Source organism: Apaloderma vittatum, unplaced genomic scaffold (assembly GCF_000703405.1).
Source record: "Apaloderma vittatum isolate BGI_N311 unplaced genomic scaffold, ASM70340v1 scaffold25280, whole genome shotgun sequence".
NCBI classification, from domain to species: domain Eukaryota; kingdom Metazoa; phylum Chordata; class Aves; order Trogoniformes; family Trogonidae; genus Apaloderma; species Apaloderma vittatum.
In genome coordinates this window covers 1-22,240 of record NW_009695504.1, presented here as the reverse complement: position 1 = coordinate 22,240, position 22,240 = coordinate 1, and the positions used below count along the sequence as shown (strand labels likewise).

Sequence of the window (22,240 nt, the reverse complement as noted above, 5' to 3'; positions counted from 1 at the left end):
CCTCCAACGAGACTAGAAAAAGAAACAGCTGATCCCAGTTAGTCCGGCCCAGGGATCCAGCTCAGCCACATCAAGACAGGGGACTGAATCGAGGCGCGGAGCTGTACAGGCTCAACTTCTTTCCAGTAAGATGCCGTTGCCCCGAGTAAAAACAACCACACGCGTGCTAGCGTGGCCGCAGGAAAGCGCAGGATGGAACTGACAAAAAATCTCATTCATTTCTATTGCAACATCGAGGCTGGGGTAGAAGGCAATGACTCATTTACCCTGAGAACAAGAAAGGATCGCTCCTGAGAGACTAGTTTCAAAGAAGGACATTTAGCACACGTTTTGCTTCGAGTCTGGGAGAGGGGCTACAAAACTTCCCACACTCGGAGCTCTGTTTGTTATTGGAAATGGTTTAACATCAGCTCGAGAGAAGGGCAAAGATCCACAATGGCAGAGCTCTCCCATCCACAGTTAAGCCTCAGAGAAACCTTCCTTTTCAGAGCGAACCAGCCATCCTTCTTCCTAACGACAAACCTCCCCTTCCTCACACGCACAAACACCTTTCCACAGCAATCCCCGCAGCGTAATGAATTCCAGCCCTCCTAGCAAATAAGCTCAAGACACTCCAAAAAATCACCCAGCCTTGTTAGCGCCTTGATTCCAGGAGCGGATATGCATAAACCAGTAGACAGACACGAACAATGAATAATTAAAACAAAACCGAAACCAACAAAGGATCTGAGACCTGAAGAGAAATTACTCACTTGGAACAGCTACCGCCACATTTAATCTTTCACAACCGAAGTGTATGAATAGGAAATAAGCAAAACTAGTTCTAGGCCACATGAATATTGCCCCTGGCTCGTTCATCGTCTTGTGCACAGAAAAATATGTCATGTACTACTCACACTCAGACACTTGGCTATGGTGCAAGGGGCTGGATCTCTCCGTCTGGCAGAAGAGCACTCTCTGGAGCACAGGAAGGGAAGCGCAGGAGAAAGCCGAGAAGCCCTGAAATCACTAGCAAGAGCTATCCAATCACTTACGTGACTACTGAAAAAAACCCCCACCCACGTCCAGCTCCCCCAAAGGTCTTGATTATTTGCTTTCTTTGCATTGTTGTTCAGCCCGTACGAGTAAAACGTGCAAGAGTTTTAGCTAAATAACTGCTTGTAGTTGATGCTGAGCTGAAATCGGACTGCAAATCCCTGCTTTTTGAAGAAATAAAACCCGTGGGATTGCTGTGAAATGAAATTGCTCCCTGGTGGCATGTGAGTGCTGTAGCACTTGCTCTAGATCATCTGAGGTTTACAGATGCTGAGAGCCTGTCTCGCCAGCGTTGACTTAAGATCTCAAGCAACTGGTTTTGGTCATGACAGCAAAGGGATCCAACTACCTACCTCTAGCCACCTCATGCAGAAAGAGCCTCTTCTGCAAGAAAAAGCTCTGGATGCAAAGCAGTTCCTAGAAGAAGCCAGGCTTGAGGGGCAGGTTAGCTTAGAAATCACAGTAAGAGGTCAGGGTGCCAGCTATAAACAGGCTCCGGGCTCTGCCACCACCCGTATCGTCCCACGACAGCTGTCACCATTCCTCTCCTGCAGGCTGGAGGTGGGAGAGAAGCCACGAACAGATGCCCTCTTGCTGGAGTCCCTCTACTCCAAGATTAGCACGTAGAAGAGAATAAAACTTCTAAAAGCAAAAGCCTGAAGCTTTTTGCACCGTCTGCCCATCAGCCCACGTGAACTGCTCTACTGTGGCCTAGGGCAGGAAAGCCTCCACGATGCCCAGGCTAGAGTTTCTCCCTCTTACTTTGCTCAGGGCAGATATGTGTCTCTGGGTCAGAATATTTGTTGCAGTGCCCCTTCCTGCTGGGTCTTACATCAAGGTTCAAATCCTGGTGAACCAAATTCAGCCCTGGGGTCAGCAGGCAGCACACCTCCTGAACTCGGCAGCAGCGGCGCCTGCTTGCTTCAAAGACAGAATTTTACCTGGTGTTTATAGCAGCCTACAAGGCACAAAAAGACCTCAGAGGTCACGCATCCGCCACTGTAATTTCAGGCAGGATCAAACAGAAAAGCTACAGCTGGGCTGAGTGAGCAAGTCCACGTTTAATTGCAAATGGTTTTGGTAATAAGCAAAAGCGAGAACAAAGCCAGTGAAAAACCTCCCTTTTGCTTCCTGGCTCCTCTTCAGGCCTTGCAGAAACAGCTGCCTACAGAAAAAAGATTCACCAACTCGTTTTTTTTCTTTTTCTTGCAGCACCATTCCCTATGTAACAGCACGGGGCTTTGATGAGCGTCAGGGACCGATGGGCAGATCGCAGCCGCTCACGCCGGAGGGCTCAGGTCCAGGCAGGTATTTCCCAACCCGTAGTTCAACCCACCCCGTTGTGCCTCAAGTCACGCACGCACGAGTACGCGCACACAGTCGCTCCGCAGTGGAGGATTTCATTTGCTTTAACATCCTCTGAATGTGAAATGGCGGTTAAAAAGTAGGATTAGTAGCACAGATGGACCCAGCTCGCGGGTTCTGGCTGGCCCAGGGAGGGGGCAAGCTCTCGGAGCAGCAGGGATGCCCAGAGCTGACCGACCTCTCCCCGCCAGGTCGGGCATTTATAGCCAGGAGCTACTCTTGCTGCCCCCAAAAGGCCGAGGAGCCATGGTAAGGATAGAAAATGATCCCTAAAAGCACACAGACAGGCGAGATGGTTTAACGGGGTGGGCGGAGGGCTTTTTTTTGAAGGCAGGTAGCCTTCCACTCCTTTTTTTTATTTTGTGACAGCAAATTAGAAAGGATCACTGGATCCCCTCCATCACATCTGCTACCTCCGACAGCATCGGTGAGAGCGTGCGACAACAGCAGAGCGGGACAGAGACGCAGCTGGAATAGAGGGTTTCAAGCCCAAAGCCCTCCAACAAACCGATACCCGCTGCCTGGCCCAGTGTCACGGGGGGACGCGATGGGAAGAATGGGAAGGCTGGGAAACCATTGAATCCCTGGGAACCAAGGGCTTCTGACCTTTCTAGCAAAGCCTGCCGAGAGAACCGGGTGGGTTGTTTTGTCCTCCTGGCTTTAATTAGAGCCAAGTGTTTAAGTTATTCCCCTCCAACCACCCCCGTGTCCCTCACAAGCACAAATCTGGCTTTTTATAGCACATCCGGTATGGATGTTAAACACATTCAGGAAATGCACTTTCAGCCCCCAAATGTCCCTTCCCTCGGACCAGCGAGGCTGCAAGGGTCCGTAACGCGGAGCTCTGGAACTGGATGTTTGGTTTTGCGACCACTGCTTTCCTGGATTACTTCTGTCTGTTTAGAGAACGGAAATTAAATAAATGCAGGGTAGGCTGGTTGCATTCAGCAATAATGCAAGCTGCCTGGCAAGGTGAAGAAAGAAAAGGCAGATGGAGAGACCACTCTTAGCTGCTCGAATTCCTTGCAAACAGGGCAAGGCTTCTTTTCTTTTTTTTTAAATAGCTGACAAAGCTCCTGGGGACTGACAATGGCTCACAGCCCAGTGGGTATCCACGGGCACATTTCGCATCTCAAATCACACATTTTTCACTCCTTTCTAATGATACATACTCTCCCGTAACACACCCGCTCTCCCAAAACTTCTATTTTAAGCAGCTAAAGGGCACCATCACAGAGCCATCAGGTGACACCAGGCTCCGTTGGTCCCCAGGCACTTGTGGCTCTTTGCTCCAGCAGAGCAAGGCTTGGACAATAGCCTGGCTCTAAATCTATAACCTGACTTTTGTAATTTTCTTACCATAAGGAAATCGCCTCTGGCTTTAAGGAACACTGTGAGCCTGTTAGTCCTTTCCTCACCTGAAAATATCCCGACTGACTTCCCAGCTGGAAGCACCCACCTAAGCCCGAAGGCCAGCACGCTTGCTGGCAGTCTTGGGGATCGGTCTCGGAGATTATCCCAAGCTAGAAGACTCCCCGGAGCACTCTCAGAGCAGAAGGCACACACTGGCCAGGTTGCCCTGGAGAGACTCCTGTCCCAGAGCGCTGGGCTGTTCCACACACGGATCAAAATACCGCTGCGACATCTCTGCACAAAACCAGGATATTCTGCAACAGGTTGCAAAAGGGAGGGCACACAGGGCGTCGGGGTTTGCTGCTCTGAAGGAAGGCAAGAGATACAAGCCCAGGGTACTTTTCCCCGTCCCTTCCCTGCAGTCAGGCTATCTCATATTCCGGGCAAGCAACTGCCAGTAGGACGCCACACATGAGCAAGCTGAACGGTGACCTAATTAAGTTGTTTCCAAAATAATCACACTGGAGGAAAGTTAAAGGAAGTCCTTGAACTTGTTACTTCTTATATGGATTTTTACTTCATTTTTTTCATATTTCATGGGGATTCTTCACTTCAGATACCTGCAGTGTTAACTCAAACCAAGCTCTGGCTATTTCTCATGAGCGACCGGAGCAAACAGCACAAGCAACCACGCACCTCGGCAATGACCAGGCCGTGCAAGCCTGCTAGCCATCCTCCTCCTCCCCTGAGCCAGGAAGATACAGGAGGAAATGCAGACCTCAGTAGAGCAGGGAGGTGATCAGGCTTTCCTGGTCGACTACCAAACTGCCCTCAGAGCAGTGGGGCACTTGCTGGGTGAACTGGAAGGCAGGTTTAAAGACATGAGATCACCAGCAGTGTGTGTGGCAAGGAGCTGCCCCAGCTCCAGTCACCATCCAAACCACCTCTTTGGCCAACCGGATTGAACAAAGAACATCAGCCCAACTTGAGGCGAGTTTTTCCAGCACAAAACCCCATCAACGACACTTAGGTTACAACTGGTGAGCTCCGGAGGGATGAACCCTTGCACGGCGTGAACAGCAGCAACAAGCCTACGCTCGTGTATGCATTCATTCATCTCGGGGAACAGCAGCTGTTGAGAATCACACGCACACACTGTGCTTTCACTGCCCTGATCTAACTACAAGCTACGCAACACTTAGCTGGAAAAGTGAGTGACAATCCAGCTGCAGCAACTGAATAACAGCCTATCTCAGGGAAAGGCAGCCTTACCTCACACTGGAGAATTGCTCTGCAGCAGATGGGAAGGACAATGTATTTATTTGACGGGTGTTGTTTCTGTATGACCAAACCGCAGGCAGCTTATGTCTTTCAAATATAAATGCAAATGATCGACTTAAATAAAAATCATTGTTGGAACACAGAAGCACCTCCTCTGCTCCTGAGGAGCAGGCGATCTCCCAAGCTCATCAAGAAGCACAGAGCGGCACGTCAGACGCACAGGGGACCTGACCTCATTGTATCTTTGACAAGCATTATGATAATCCCGGAATTAGGTGTTAGAGCTTGAACAGCAAGCGACAAATCCACATCGAAATGATATTAGAGAACATCAAAGAGCATCTCCCTTTCGAATGCTTCCCCAAAGTTTACAAGCAGCTAGAGCCCAGCCTGTCACAGGCTTTTCATGGTCCCGAGAAGCACCTTTTGAAGGAACTGCAGGCAATCTCAGGCATGTTCCTCAGCTACCTGCAGTTTCATTGGGCTGCTCAAGACATTCAAAACAATGTTTCCTTACTAGGATGAATGATTTATGAGGATTGAGAAATCCGAGCCCAAACCGACAAAGTGAGTCACTGGGACTCACGGCTTGCCTCCCCCACTTCCCTCCCCCTCAAATCACCACACCTTCCAAGCCTAGTCTTGCTCCCACTGAAATCCTGCAGAAAACCATCAGCTTAAATGCCACAAAGCCTACATTATCATTTTTTTCCTCACTAAATGCTCATGCCTGGGTAGAGAAAGTACACACTCACCCAGAGACTGTTGGCAGGGATGCTGGAGATGCTGACTGTCGTTTCTCCTGCTGCTTTAGAAAAGATTTAGCTTCTTTCGAGGTCGAGTCCACTTCTTTAGTCACTCTGTTGGAGGAAGAGAGACAAACCAGGGGGTAAGGAAGAGCTGTACTCACAATGGCAAACCCAAAGGTCTGGCAAAGAAACACAGAAAGCAGGTACAGGAGTCACCCACACCACCTGCACAGAGATCACTTCCATCAGCTGAAGAACACGCATCTTGCTAAGATTTCATTCCAGTGACAAACCCTTGTTATTCATGGCAGAAAAGAGGAAAAGAGTGGCTAATTAGAGCTGAGGGAGGAGGGGATTTCTTTTTTTTTTCCCTTCAAACAAACAGGAATGCTTATTCATTCAAACAGGCCTGTCTCACTAGCAGCTACTGAATGCTCCGCTCAGGTCACTGGGGGCAATTCCAGGCTCGTAATTGGGCTCTTGATTTCCTCATTTGTTGGTCAGTGAGGCAGCTCTTCTGCCACAGCTGTTCTGCCACCCACCACACACAAGCTTGGCGGCATCTGCAACCCTAACCAGAGCAAGAAAACTGGCTCTTGGGAAGGGGAACAGGAGAGAAAGCCCTGACGAGGCAGAATGCGGAGATTTGCTCTCGTTTTCTAGTTAATTTTTGTTTGAGGCCCCGAGGGCACAAAATATTGAACTTCAAAAAAATGATAAATCAATACGGCATCTACGGCAGGGACTGAATTACAAACACAAGAAAGAATCTCTAGACAACCGCTCAATAATTAATTGTTAGAAAACCCCAGCTACTTCAGCCCCTTCACTTCACAAGGTCCTGCCTCCAGCAACGTGCTTTTCATGCTCTCAATAGCCCTTAATGTTTGCCAAGCTAACAATTTTGGTCCCTTGGAGCACAAGCCTGTGAGCCTCTCCAGGGCCCTGCAGCTTGGTGGGCATGGAGACAACAGGTCCCATGGATCGGCCAAGCCTTGGAGATACGGTCCTTCATCTCATCCTACTGTAGCCTGAAGCTCTGGCTGCATCTGCTTCCAGCAAGGGTGGGCAGGCTCGTCCCGGCGTGTGGTGACGAGAAGCTGAAAGCCTCGTTGGTCAGAGAATCACCACTGCTTGCCTCCTGCCTGCCTACCTGAGCCTGCAACTCCCATGTAGAAACTGGAGATGGACAAGGAGCCGCAAACTCAGTTGGGTTATGGATAGATTAGCAACAAGGAAAGCACTGTGGAGTTATTTGTTAAGCCTGGAGGCACTGATGCGCTGAAACCCCACTTGCACACACCTAGCGCACCCGGGTCCTCCATCCTGACAGCGAATCGGCATCTTAAGAAGCTGTTAGGGAAGGGAAACTTTTCTTCCTCCTTCTCCACAGACTGTAAATACAGTGGAAAAATCACATTGAGAAATAAGAATGAATTCTTGTGGTTCTAACCTCCTGCTCAGCCCTGTTCTGCCAGTGCAGGAGAAGATTAACCCCGTCTCCCCCCATGCATTGTCACATGCCTTTCAAACCGGCGGCAGTCGTGTGGACAGAGACAAATCCCACGTCATGAATATTTACAAGTTCTTGCTGATCAGATTGGAAAAGGGTGGGAAAAGGGGAAAAGCAGTTCAGGAAGGAAGAAAAGCCTCGCTGCTGCATCGACACAATTCAGGGCATCCCAAACACACTGCCCAGCCAGAGCCCTCGGAAGGACGACCACGCAGCAGCCGTACGCCAACGGTACTTTACAAGGTACTTTACAACGGTACTTTACAAGGACTTTACAAGGTATTAACTCAGGTTACGTGTATTTCAGCTTTTCCCAGATTCCAGGCCAGGAAAGAAAAGAAAAAATAATTATTATCTGGCCTGTATTATCATGGGAGACAATAACTCTCCATGTAAAAAGCAAAACACTTGCCATCATGCAGCAATGAGCTAGAACTCCCCACAGAGCTCCCCTGAGCACTGGGTTCCGATTCAGACAACCACGCAACCTACACATTTTCACATGTCCAAAGAGCCGTCTCTGTCCCCTGCCCAGCTGCGGAGCAGCCCCGTTTCTCACACGCTCTGCAGCTCCGGCTCCCGGCACAGTCGTCCTCCTCCTGCCAACCCTCCCGCACCCTCGAGCCACCAGAGTCCCCTCTTGGTGTGCAGAGATCATGCAAGCTGCCGTGAGAAACATCAGGCAAACCCCAAGCACGCAGGAATTTCAGAGGCGTAGCACAGTAACCACATGCCCTGTTAAAAAAAAAACAATCCACAACAAAACCCAACCCAACCACTGACACAGCCACAGGACCTGTTGTTAAATCTGGTCCCAGCAGTTAAGCCCTGCATGTTTCTGAGGCTTGAAGAGCATAGGACCAAGAGGAGGGAGGGGTGGGGAAAGGCTGCCTTGCCACTGATTCTGCATGTTGAGCTACGAGATGACAGCTCAGCTCAGCTCCCGTAAGCCTACGGGAATCCTTACAGGATCTGGAGTGGGTCTGCAAAGCCTGTGGCAGAGCTAGGATTTAAACACAGAGCTCCCTGGGCTTAACCTCAAGCCTACCTTCAGTCTTCTCCAACCCACAGACAAAACTGAACAACGTCTGCGAGGCGCAAAGCTAAGAAACGCACACGAAAAACGGCTCCAGGGATTTGCCCACCTGTGGCGTGGCAGAGCCAGCAGGCTGCCGGCTGGAGCAGCGCTAAAAGCCACAGCTCGTGGTGCAGGAAGATGGGCAATCCCAGAAAGGGTGAGAAAGGAGACTCCTCTCACTACTGAGGCCCCCCAACACGATGCGCAGAGAGGGTCTGGCACAGCCCTTCAACGACGGGTCAGCATCAAAAGAAATCACTTTGCTGCCCAGGAGCAGGAGACAGGTTGTTACCACGGGATTACCCAGGCTTTGATACTTGCTTCCTCCACCACCTCAGGATATCAGCAGCAATGGCTGGGTGCAGAATAAAGAACTTTGTTCAAATTTTTTCCCCCTCTCTGGCCTGCCAGCAGCTGCTCACGATATATTCTTGAAGTTGTCCGCTGTAGTGAACAAGTGGCAAAGCTGCGGGCAACCTGCTCCGCCAGGAGAGCCCAGCCAGGGACAGAGGAACGTGCCAGGAATGTAATTAAAAGTGGCCTTTCAGGGTGATTCCGGCACAAGACCCACAAGACCCACTCCAGTCGAAACGAAAGCAGCTCCGAGTCAGGCTGCTGTTGGGTTGATGCCAGCAGCAACTCCTGCACCACTCCAACGGGAAAGATGAAAGAATATTAAAGGACTTTACAAGGTATTAACTCAGGTTACGTGTATTTCAGCTTTTCCCAGATTCCAGGCCAGGAAAGAAAAGAAAAAATAATTATTATCTGGCCTGTATTATCATGGGAGACAATAACTCTCCATGTAAAAAGCAAAACACTTCTTGTTCTTCATGGGGAGAAACAGGAGTCATTAATCCAGCTGGAAGAAATCACAGTCATTACTAAGGAAAATTACAAGACCTTTCACTTTTAAATACTTGATAAATAACCACTTGCCTGACCGTTTACTGGGATGCTATTCACACATTGTAATCCAGGAATAAACATGAAAATAAGTATATTGTCAGCAATAAAACAAGTAGCTAGTGTCTCGCCCACTCGCAGACCCTGTAATTCTCTCACAAAACCACTCACTCTCATCACTTCCCCGTAAAGATTTCATTATACTGCTGTGCTATTAAATTGCATAATAAGAGCTCCAAAACACAGCACAGTTCATAATTTTTCGGACTGTGCTGAAGCCTGCTAGCATGGACGATGCTACTGTATGAGCTGCTCTACAACTGTAAATCAGAAAGGACTTCAGTATTATAAAGTTACTGTAAGGAAAACATGCTCAAAATTAGGTCACTAAGTGCCTCTAATACTTCCAAGCGTCCTCCTTTGGACACTTTCATCTCTGAACCAAGCTCCAAGTGATACCCAAGCATTTAGGCACAGCCATACCCACCCAGCTCGCTGCTTTGGTGCCCAGCTGGGGGTACATTACTTGCACCTTCCACCAAAGAACTTCTCGCCCTTTCCCTTTACGTTCAACCAACCGAAATGCTGCAAACCCAGGTGAGTGGAAAAGGCTCTGGTTATGTATGCTGGGCACTAAACCACACGCAGGCAACCCACAGGGGCTCCTGCAGAAGTTGTTAAACAGAGCATGTACAGTACTGAACTGTAGCATCCTAAATTAAAAACAAGTGTTTGATCTGCTCCCAGCAGTCCCCTTAGCTACATAAGCAGTTAAAAGGAAGGGGAAATACAAGCTAAAACGAGCTCCACATTCGAGCTAATCTGCAAAAGAAGCTTAAAACCAAATTTTCATGCTCTAGTTCAGCGGCAGAGTCTAAGGCATCAGCTTTTCTCCCGGGTTCTGGTCTTACACCAGGTGCAAAGTTACACAAGTTACAGGAACAGAGCTGAGAATAGTTCAGATTCCTAATCACAGCGGCACAAAAGCACCATCTCCCCCGACCTTCGTGCTGAGAAAGGGAGAGCAAGAGTGGAAGCTCTGGGAAACGCCAGCTCTCTGCCACCCATACTCAGGACAGACAGTCCTCACTCGGGAAACCTGTCCCAGTTTAGATCCAACACAATTATAAAACTTTCCACACGATCTTCTTCTTGTTAGCTCTGGGGAATCGCAAGACCAAGGGAGGGGGGAAATGAGGCTAATTAGCCTTTTTCAATATTCCCCATCTGTGTCTAGCCTCATTAAGTAGTCCTCCAGCCTTCTGGAATGATCACTTGAGGAGCAAGCAATACTCATCTACAGGGGGTTGTAAAAAAACTAATCCCTTCTGAGCCAAGAGGAATATTTTGTCTGAATATTTTTGGTGGCCCCCTGTGCTAGAGCTGCCACGTCCTGGGTGCCTTCCACAAACCGATGCAAGATCCAAAAGCTGCTGGAGTGCACAAGTTCAACATCTTCCAGGAGAGAATTAAGTCCTCGCACCACTCAACCTCCAAACCACACCTGCCTGCACACCAGGTATGTATTCATTTTATGCTGGATTACCTGGTGTAAAGCAAACAGAGCTAAATTAATAGGTCCCCATCACTTTTCTCATTTCAAAGCAAAACATTAGTTTTCTCCCTTACAAAAAAACCCCAACAAACCCCAACATTCTCCAAAACTTGCTCTTCAAACCAGGTGGGAGAAGCTGTTCCCTTGGAAACTGAGCCTATTCCCTGAAGCAACACAGACAAGACCAGGCTGGAGTGCCTGACGATTCTGTGGGCTGCCTATCTTCACAGGAGCTGCTGGCTGGTTTTGAAAAAAGAAACAAATCTGGTCAGAGCTCTCCTGGAGGTAGGTATGGGCCAAACTGCCTGCCTGGTGCTGCTCCTCGCAGCAGGTGTGCGCTGCTTTCGAAGCAGTCAGCATCTTGAACCAATTCATCTGAAAACAAGCAGAGACAAATGGTACTTTAACATCAATAATACATAAACCCCACTTTTTTGGACATCCATGTCTTAAACCTCATAAGCCTTGAAGGAAATGACCGATTTTCCATCATCTCCTGTATGACAAAGACCCTTAGACAGACAAGAAGAAAAACATGGGGTAGTGCTGCCATCCAAGATGCTGACCAAGCTGTTGGGCCTCTTTTGGGCTTCCACTCGCTGCTTCCTCAAGAGGTTCTTTAAATCCCAAGGGAAACAGCATCCCAGTTACCGAGCTCCCACGGGGGCTTGCAATAGGTAGAGCACATCAGACAAAGCTCTCTGGAGTAGCTGACCCACAGCCAGGGCACAAGGCTTCACCTCCTCGTTGGCCAGAGTTTTACCCACCCCAGTTTTAAGTATCTCCAAGCCTCAGGTCTCTGCTTGCTTCTGTGGATAACTATTCCCCCGGCCAGCCCAAAATCCCTACGTGTGGCTTGCATTTCAGTCTCTGAGGCTTCCCATGTTTTTTTTTTCCTTGTTCCCAAAAGGATTAACTTCAAATTATGAAGCACACCTAAGGTTAAACAATCCAGGTGAAGAGATGCAGCTGTTACATGTGTGAGCGTGACAGTTCCCCGATCCCACGAACGGTGACTTGCAAGTCTATCAAAAGCAGGACAGATCCCTGCAACCCCTGCAAAGCAGGGCCACGTTCACGTGGCTGAAGGAAGGAGTACTGCAGGTCTTAAGAACTAGGGCTTCGAAATTCCCTTGCAGCTATGAATATTGGACACAAAGGTTACACAGATCACAACAGGAGCCAACGCGCACTACAAAGCAGAAGCATCCCCACGGGGAAAAAGCCAGACTAAGCTTGACTGGTTTGTAATGTGCTAATGAGACAGCAAGGCAGCGAACAGCTTTGCCTTCCCTTCAGGCTAACGCTGAAACCCTCCTGCTTCAGATTCTTAGTTACAAAAAAAAAAACAACAAAAAAACCCCACAGAAAACCATCTCACAAGCTGTGCTTTCCGGCAGGGGAAACCCCAGGCCCAAGGGCTGCAAAGCAGGCTCTGCCAGCATCGCACCAGACATCAAAAGCCTCTTTCTGAGCCTGGAGCTGCCAGGAACGAGGCAGCACTTGGGAGCAAGGGGAAGAGGGCAAGCAGCAAACCGCTGGGACTGGATCAGAGGCCCCTGCGACGAAGGCATGAACAGAGCAGCAAAAGATTGCCCTTACTAATAGTCAAAGACCCCTGTGAGACCTGAGTGAATAAGTCACTAAGCACCTCCTGTTTCCAGAGCTTTAAAAGCCAAGGAATTGTCTGAGAGCCAGGTACAGAAACAATGTCCCCTCCCCTACCTACCGGGTGGGAATTTTTCTTAAGTATTCCCACACTAACTACGCATAACACAGGCAGAAAACACATGCGAGAACCCAAAAGACGGGAGAACTCAGCTGGTTGTCCAATTCCCAAAGCTCCTGCAGGATCCAGACACCACAGGTCTGAGAGCCCTGGAAATGGGTAAATTAATCAGAAGGTCGAGCCATCATTTTGGAGACGCTCCAAGACTCTTCCTGCCTTCGGAGATTCCTCCGGGCTTCAGTTTTTCCATCTAAGCAGAGGGTTCATCTGCACACCCACTAATGAAAATCCAGAACAGAAGCTGTTCCTTAGGTCATTCCCCTTCTCAAAGCACATTAAGCAGACCATAACATGATTTACTTTAGAAGCAAGTGCTCTGGCATGGAGTTCTGGCTCATGTTTACGAAGTTTTCCTTTCGGCAGCTGCCTCTGGGAAAGGCAAACACCTGTTTTGAGAGAGCCAGTACACGACACAGCTCCTGCTCACGCTCAGCAACCTCATCTCTGGGCCACCGCCGTGTCCATCAGCATCGGGCAGCGTCAGGAATCCCCAAGGGAATTCTGAAGCATCAGGGTATAGCTGCACACAGAGGAAAGGTTATCAAAACGCGCCCCCAAGACACTTTTATTGTTGAGCATCTTTTGGAAGGTAGCATATTTTCACTTACTGGCTTCCAAAAATTAAAAAAAAATAAAATAAATCAATAGCTGGTTTTTTTGATTGCCAAAAGCCAATATAAACTGTGGATAACCGAGGTGTGCTCTGACCTCCAAGAGTAACACCAGTGTAAGGACAGGAGCAGGCTGCTGCCTAAACTCCCCTACGCCAAGATCAGCATTTTGGTGCTCGTTTGTAGAAAAGCAACCAGCTCCTTTTTAGATTGCCACCTCTAAGCAGTGCTCACTAATATTCCACGTAATTCTGGGTGGCTTGATTTGTCTTTTGGTCCCAAGGCACCACCCCCAGGCTCCTACTGCTCAGATTAAATTTCTGGAAAAGCCTTACAAGCCAAGGTTTTTGCAGCGTGCAAGCCTCACTGAAGAAGCTGTATGCCACTGGAAAGCAGCTAGGATACATTTCTCTAGAACCCCTTAGCCAAGAGGGACTGAGGATAAAATCCTACAAATATCTAGATATCAGTTCAGTTCATTGTATTTTGTATCTAAACTGATGATCTGCCTACCTCATTTGGTGGAAGCTGTGTATCCTTTGCTAAAAAAAAAAAAAAAAAAAGGCAGAGATTTCCAAATCTAAGCCTTCAGGACACAGATTTTGGTAACGCCCACCTGTCTTCTTACTCATACATATATCCAGTACAGATTTTGGGGAAAAAAAACAAACAAAAAAAGCACATACAGACACCACACAAGTATCAGCCTCGATCTGACACACTCTGCACCACGCCGCCTACAACATGATTAAGCGATGCACATCCAATCTTTCCCGATTTTAAAAACGACTGTCCTTCGCCCAGCCCTACGCAAAACCCCATGAGCACAGAACAACCGACCAAGATTCACACCCAGTGAAAAAGTGTGAGCGTGCTGCCAACCCCTCGCTATTATTCATCCACCCAGTTTCCTCAAAAGTATGGCAAGGTGAGGAGAGAGTTAATGACATCACTGTTCTCTCAGCGCTAATTACCCTAACCCATCTGACCGAGCCATGCTGAGACCCCAGATGGACAATTACCCGTTTTCAAAATTGTTCTCTGTGCCAGCTCCAGACCCTGAGACTCGTGGGAGCAAATTCCCTGCTCTTTTTTCCCCCCTCCTCCTTGAAATACATTAACCCCATCGGCCTCAGCCTTCTCTTCGCTCTATGCTTGCCACGAAGAAGCCCCAGGTTTTGCTCAGCCAGCCACCTTGCTGCCTGCAAAGCAAAGCATCCCCAACTCCCTGGTGTGCACACCTTGTCACATTTGATTGGTCTCAGCTGTCACGTAAGGAGCAGAAAAGACATCACAGCCACTGAGAAGGAAATTAGAGGGTGAACAAGGACTTTGGAAAGCTCGAGCTGTTCTCAAGATGTCTGATCTGCTTCTCCTGCAGCCATTTCCACCTGCTCTCTCCCAAAAAGGGTCAGTGCTTCCCCTCGCCATGAGGGAATAAATCAGTCCTTGGCTGACTGCACAGCCCTCCCGAGCATCTCACCAGGGTGAGGAGCCCAGGGAATGCCACAGTCTGGGCTCAGGCCTCACCATCCCACTCAGTCAGGCCCAAGTTAAAGGATATGCCAACCTTGACGACTTTGTGGGACACCAAAAAAAAGAAACTTTGGCCACAGCCTGTAGCCCACACAACTCCCCTCGTCCTTCGTTCTTGTATGAAGGAGATCTGCAGTACTGGCCAAGAAAGGGCCTTGATTAGCCCAGGCAAGACTCCTGAGAGGAAACCTGCCCTCAGCCACCTCACTTCACCTTTGATTCTCCCGCTCAAAAGGTCACGAATTTCAGTACCAAAACCTACTGATCCAACTTAAGGTCCTTAAGTTCCAATTTCAGAACAAGCTCCTTTGAATAATCTTTTTTTCTTGAATCTTTAAGGTAGGATGAAAACCCGTAAAGCAGCAACACCGAATAAGTAATGAGGTTTTCTTTTTGTCCAGGAACATCCCAGATGATAACCATTTACAAACATTAAGAGATGAAAATCAGGTTCTTCTTTCACCCAGCAGCTCAACTGTGGCAGGTGAAGTATCAGCCTCAGCCAGTATAAGCCCCAGTAATTACTGCAATGATTTAAGCTTTTAACTATTTGGTTATTAATTGGATGCTTTATGTTTTAAAGCGTTGTATTCTGCTTTTAAGGTGCGACAGCCTCGCTGTGAACCATCATCTTCCTTAACCCAGCTGCCTCTCAACTCAGTTCCTTCTCCAAAAATGTAGGAACTAAGTACCCATTCTATGTGGCAGCAAGTCCCGTAAGTCAGCATGATGCTGCCTATTGCCTAGTGTTTGGCACCCAGCCCTCGTCCAACGTGGTATGGGTAACGCACGAGTGAAGCTCGGATGCCTGGGCATCCTGAACCATGAGCTCCAGGAGCAAAGACAGAAAGTTCTGTAGGAAAGCTAAGGATTTTCCCTCTTTACATCTGTAAAGCCTTCAAGGACTTCAAATAGATTAGAGAGCTTTCTTCTCCTTTGTATATACCTCTGGACTAAATGCCTCATTAAAACCCACCTAAAAGCAATCGAAAGAAAGCAAACAACATCCACAGAATTGGGTCAGCAGCTGTCCCTCAGAGCGAGAAAAAGAGAGACCACTGTAAGTCAGGTGATTTTCACAGCTGTGAATTGAGGCCGAGAGCTCTCCCAGTAAGAGCTCTGCCTCACTAAACGCAGGCATCCCAGCGCTGTGGTTCAAAGCACCAGTAAGCTTTAATTTAAGAACACTTTCAGGAGCCTGAATTAATCAGGAAACAGGCACTTAAGCAGCAGATGAAGATTATTGAGCTCAACCTGGAAAGATGAGCTTCAGCCAAACTCAGCAAAATCTAACCCATCTGTTCAGCCTTCAAATATGAAAGAGTTCATCAGACAAACACTCACCCGTTACGCAGGTTCCCACAGTAAACCCCCAGCTCCCCAGATGTAAACGCTTCAGGTTCAGGGCTCTGTGGTCTGGCAGTTTCCAACACAGCAGTAAGAATGATGCCCTCGGCACTTACCAGCTGAGCAGCAGGAGGAAGAGATGCAGCCTGCAAGAAAGTACCAGCTGCATCTTCACACTCGCTTATCCCAGCATCTAGACAGAAGCAGGCAGCTCACACCGCGGACAGGGAGAGGAATCTTGAAACCTGTTCCCAAAACATTTCTACACAGATCCAGCCCCAGCACGCTGCCAGCGGCTGTGCAGCTTGCGTGGCATTTTGGGCCCCAGATGTGGAGGGAAGCCAAAACTGACTCCCACTGCAGGCACACCTGCCGGGCACACAAGAGCGCCAAAAGAGACAGGTTCAGAGCACACAAGCGCAGCGAAGGTGCTTGAGAAAAAAAGCTCAGAGGTTAATGCGAAAATCTAACTCACAATTGCCTCTGAGAAGTTTGCTGTTTGCCACCAAGCCTCCAAGAAGTTGTCACCATGGATTTCAGGAAAAGAGCAGGGCTCTCCCCAGTGACATATGGACACTGGAGCCCTGCTACAACTTCGCTGTGTCACCCGAGCTGGACACCGTAACTCCTCTCCACTTTGTTTGGCCTCCTGCAAGCCAAATGAAGGCACACAGAAGACATTTCAGACTAAAAAGTACTCCTGCAAGCATTTAATGACCTGACTTTGCTCTTCCCTTGTGTGTTGTGACGCCGACTGTGACTGACACCACGGGGCCCGGCCAGCTCCACGTATGTGACTCCACCTGCTCCCGTCCTGGATGGACACAAAGTTGACTTTCATGGAAAGAGCACAGAAAGAACCTTTTCAATACAGTGAGCACAGCAGCAGCTTCAAGAAAGCCAAGGGCCAAAATAGTTTGGACCCAAAAGAAAACAAGCCTCACCGTCCATTTCACAACAGATAAACCCCAGCACCAGGGACACGATTCCCTATTAATACAAGCCCATGTCCTGCGTCACAAGGCAAGTTCATAAACCAGAGGCTTCAACGGAGCTTGAATCTCCTCTGCCAGCAAGAAACGACTCGGACGTCCACTTAGACATCGAACTGTCTTTGCAAATTGCTCCCACGGCCCACAGTCACAGCCATTTGGGTGACAGTCACCTGCTGCTCCTCATCTATTTAACACCAGGGAGGAATGAAAAGCAGACAGAAGAGCCACAACTGGAAAACACAGAAATCAGTTCAAGATTGCTTCTAATTCCAGGATTCCAGAGTTTTGGTTTTACGAGGCAATATTAAATCACGTATTTTATAAAATTAAAAGCCACTGAATTTGATGCTTTACTTGGCAGTTTGTAATACTCTGAACCTAAAGTTCACCGTTAGCCACTGACACACAAACGGACTAATCAAAAGGGACACATTAAGTGCAACAACAACCTACGGGGCAGTTGACAGCTTAAAGAGGAAGGTCTTGTACTAGTCTAGTCCAGCCTTATAGCTGGAGATTTTTTTTCCCGCAAGAGACTTCTGCTACTCCAATCACACAAGAGAGATTATACCACCTTCCTACAGGAGAAAATAAATTGTTCTGCAAACTGAGATCAGGGCTAAATGATCTTCTGTGAAGAGCTTCACCAAGCAGACTGTCGAAATATGTGCCCTGAATCTACCAGTGCTTAAAATACTGATCTAAATTCTTCTCAAGCTTTCGAAAGAGCAATCCTCAAAAGTAGCCTCAAACCATTTCAAAAGGAAAGCGACAGAGACAGAGCTCTCTCATTTCAGTTCTTTCAGTCCAGAAAGGCACACGCACAACGAGCTGTGCTGGCCTTTGTAACCAACAATTTGCCAGCTGCTTCCCCAGGCAAGGAGTCAGAGCTTGGTATTCAGAGCATTTGCAGACGTTAGGGTCATGCAAAAACAACCTCCCTCTTGTTTTTCTAAAGAAGCAGCAGCCCTCCAGCCCTCACCTATTGCTGTCACAGGGAAGTCCCAGCAGCTGTAAACTGTGAACCCACAGTGGAAGGCATTTAGAGAAAGATGTAACGAGCACCACAAAAGTTGCAGCTTGGAGTATCGCAAAAAAAATCAAGGGGCAAAAAACACCGAAGGACTGTTCTGTTACCAAAGAGTTGAAGGAAGCAGCATAACTCTGGCACCAGCAGAAAACAGTCTCCTGACCTCGCTGCAAACTTTCTGCTCTGGCTCTGCAACCTGTTGACATAATGCCTGCTGTCAACCAAAAGGACGTTAGCCTCGGGGGTTTGCAGGATTACAGGCTGCATGTCACCCAGGCTCCAGCTTCTACCTACTTGATCGAAAATTAGTAGAAACTTGTATCAATTCCTTTGCAGTTCCTCAAGCAAATCAGTACTGAGCAGTACAAAGGACACTAGAAAAGCAACTGGTGAAGAAAATCACGCCTTTAACTTGGAAACTTTGCTTGATATACCTGTTAAAAAGTTGTGATAAGATACTGATGTCAAAGCTCAGCATCCTAGGAGTCCTGGACAGGTTCTGTTCATGTAAGGCAAACCACTTTTTGAAGGACAGAGATAGTTCTGTCGACTCCTCCGAGAAATAGCAAGAGCTAATCTGTAACCATGCAACATCTAGAATGTCAGAACCAGACCAACACCTGAGGAATTCCATGCTTAAATCATAATCATCTGGGGTTTCTTTTCATAGGGACAGGTAACCAAGGAGTTCCAAGTCAGATGTTTTTACTCGCTCCCTACTTTAAAGGATCCTAATACTTCACCAAATAAATTCCTTTCCACATGTGGACGACTCATGTTCTGAAGTACACCTGGAAAGCTTTTTATCTGTCCACAGGCAAGACTTCGCCTCTCCTTCGTAGAACGGGTATGACCTGTCTCAGAAAAGCTGCAGAGGCACAGTTCTTCGCCGTTTCAGCAGCGAATGAAGGGTGCTCCTAACAGCCCGGATTGTGTAGGGGAACGGGGAAGTTGCTGCTATGATTCACATCTCCCAGAGTTTTTGAACAGCTCAGGCAGCAGGACTGACACGAAAAACAAGAGCAGCGGAAGCCCCTGCTCTCTGCTTCCTCCTCCAGATTGGAGCAGCGTGGGTGTCATCGCTGGGAACTGCTGCCCTCTGCCGTCACACACAACAGAGGCGAAATTGTCAGCTGACAAAACTAGGTTGACAGCCACATATTAAAATCACCCCAACAAAATACACACCATGCGGATGACCGAAAGGTCACAGCGCATTTGGATTTCACGTGGGTTCCACCGGGCTCCTCAGTTCTGGTCTTACACATTTACAAAACTCCTGCCCCTTCTTGCAGCACATCCCGAGGCATCTCTCAAGTCAAACTCAAACTAAAGGATGATTTTACCTAGCCCGTTACCTTGGCTGGAGCTTGTTCCAGAGGTAAAAGCACTCAGCTCTTAAGTTATTCAGCAAAACATCTCTTGCTGCCTGAGTATAATGAGCCCCCCGCAGCCCTGAGGCAGAAGGATCTTGGCCTCGTTTTCCTCAAGGGCTGTGTGTGATTTTACAGGAAGCGTGAAGGAAAAAGCCGTGCCGCGGCTCACGGCACACCTCCAGCCCGCCGGCCAGATGGCAGCACCCAGTTTTCTCTGACCCTGCGCATCTGCCCGCTTACCTGACTTCCTCACCAGCGAAATCAAACACTTTGGTGATCGTCACTTTTCCTGACTCTTTTGGCTTCCCAGACTCTTTTGGTTTCTCCTGAAGCTTGTTCCCGGTCTTCTCCTCCTCAGCCTACAAAAAAGACAAGAGAAATTTGTTTACAATGCTTTTGTGGAGCTGAGCCAATTTATCACACCGAGGAGCCACCACAGACCTCAGGCAGCACTGCAATTTAGGCTGTCACCCACAGTCAAAAAACACTAAAAAAACCCCAACAACAAACACCCCTGCCACCAGAAGGAAATTCCCCACTTTGGTTGCGGACCAAAATCGAAAATCAGGGATCAAAACAGACCCAAGACTAGTGAAATTATAATTAAAATGCAGGAAGGAGCATGAATATACTGCTGTGGTTCGGAAAGCAAGCAAAGGCCCAAAGACTCGGCTCACCCAAACTAAACACTGCCAGGGAGTGAAGCTGCCAGCAGGGATTACACAGAAATATGTTTAATTTTACTCAAGAACACAGGAGAATGCAAGTCATTGGCAGGAAAAGTAAGACTGATCTTCACAGAGAACCCTGAAGATACTAAGCTACTCGTCAATACTGTCTCTAATTTGAGAGGGATGTCAACAATGCCTCTTAATGTACTCAGTCACAGCCACAGCTTTTAACAGCACACATAAAAGAACACAGATCCTATTAAAAAATCAGAACGAAAAGCAAAATTCTGGCTCTAAATCAACCGCACGCCCCAGAGGTCAGACAACTTAAGTCCATATTAACCAGTTCACAAACAGAACAGAGGAACAGCATGTCTCTATAATCATAATTATTCTAGGCTGTGGAGGAGCTTTCAAAGACCACTCATGTTTTAGCAATAAAAGTAGAATTGCTCAGAAGAAAATGTTCCTGCTCTCCTCCTCTCTAATTCTACCTGTCACCATCTCAGCTGCTCAGCAAGTGAAGCGAAGCAGGAGGGTTCAGGTGAAAGGACTCTTCTTCTCAAGGACTCGAGCAAAGACTACACGACTCGGAAGCCTCACAGGGAAGAGAACTATACTTGCCAGGCATCACTGAGTCAGGAGTCCAGACCTTTATTACAGAATACTTTATTGGCTGACTACTCAAAAAGAAAAAAAGAGACAATTCTAGCAACAGAGGTCTGGTTTTGGCACCTTCTTCGCCTTCAGCATGAAAGCTTTCGCAAGGCAAATACATGCATTTGGTTTTGTCAAGAACCAAATCCTTTCAAGTAGCTGATTGCACCCACAATTCTCTCTACAGAAAACCTCTGCAGACAGAGAATGGAAGCACATTAATGGGGCTTATAAAGGAAATGACAGAAAGTTGGATTCATTCTTGTTACAAATGCCCACTGAGGATGAAGAGCAAGGCAGAGAGGTGTCAGCTTTCCCCACTCACACACATACACGGAGTCTCTCTGCAGGCCAGGAAAGGCACAAGCCTCAGGGCAGAGCTGTGACCACAAGCACAACTCAGCCCAAACCACACTGTGCTGCTCCTGCGTGACAAGGAGAAGCCAGGACCAGGAGGAGAAGCCAACAGGACTCCACGGGATCCTCCCAAGATGCTGACAAGCAGCTCTAAAAGCAGCACTGTTGCCTCACAGGCCTCTCCAGTCAGAATAAAACCAGCAGCTGATTGTTTGGCCCATGGTGGGGCCTCAGGCTCACAAAGCAGACGGGACAGTGGTAAAACCAGCCTCTCCCCAGCTCTGGCTGATGTCACATGCCAGCTAGAACCAACACGGTGTGCTCCAAAGCTTCTGGCCCTTCCTGCACTCTCCAGGTGAAGGTCCAGGCCCCTGTTACCTTCTTAGCTTGTGTTGCTTGCGCGGCAGCCACTGCTTTGGGTTTTTGTCCCACATCGCTAAGGAAACTGGCCCAAAGAGCGTCCTCTTTCTTTTTTTCCTCTTCTTCCCTGTTTCTTTCCACCTGCTCTATGTTATCCACTTCCTCTTCCTCCTCCTCTTCGTTGTGCTGAGCCTTTTCTTCCTCTTTCTCATCTGGCTCTAGCAAGAGACCGCCTTTCTTCCTCTTTCTGGAAGCAGATACCAAAAAAACCCCTGAAATGTATATATATGAACACATACACATATTGAGGTGGTGTAACCCTATTCCTGAGCTGAACCATAAACATGAGGGAGGCAAGCTGGTATTTTGTGTTGTCACTACAACATTCTGCCCGAGAGGTTTCATCCTGGGGGTGAAAATACTTAATGAAAAGATGGTGCTGCTCAGAAACCAGAGGAGGCTGAAGCAGGCAGTGCCCCCGCGGTGTGTGCATGTATCTCCGAGTATGGAGGGGGCTCAGGTGTTGCAGGAGAACCTGGGCTGGAGAGGAACCAGCCTTAAACAAACCGCGGGGTTTTCTCTCGCCCTGAGAAGCGCTTTGCGCTTAAAAAGAGTTATTAAAAGGCTCTTTTAAAGGGAAATAAAAAGCTCCTGGGGAGGGGTGTCAGGCTCTTTG

The 22,240-nt window shown here is 48.2% G+C and overlaps 1 protein-coding gene across 1 annotated transcript in view; it reads right to left on the bottom strand.

The window, feature by feature from the left end:
• Positions 1-21,811, bottom strand: part of CFDP1 (craniofacial development protein 1) — a gene marked incomplete at both ends in the record, with an annotated part of 52,903 nt that extends 31,092 nt beyond the window's left edge. The window contains 3 exons of the mRNA XM_009871549.1: positions 5,790-5,894; positions 19,760-19,878; positions 21,583-21,811. Of these exons, the coding sequence (XP_009869851.1) occupies positions 5,790-5,894; positions 19,760-19,878; positions 21,583-21,811 (453 nt within the window). The remainder of the gene's footprint in view (positions 1-5,789; positions 5,895-19,759; positions 19,879-21,582) is intronic.
• Positions 21,812-22,240: the final 429 nt, after the last annotated feature.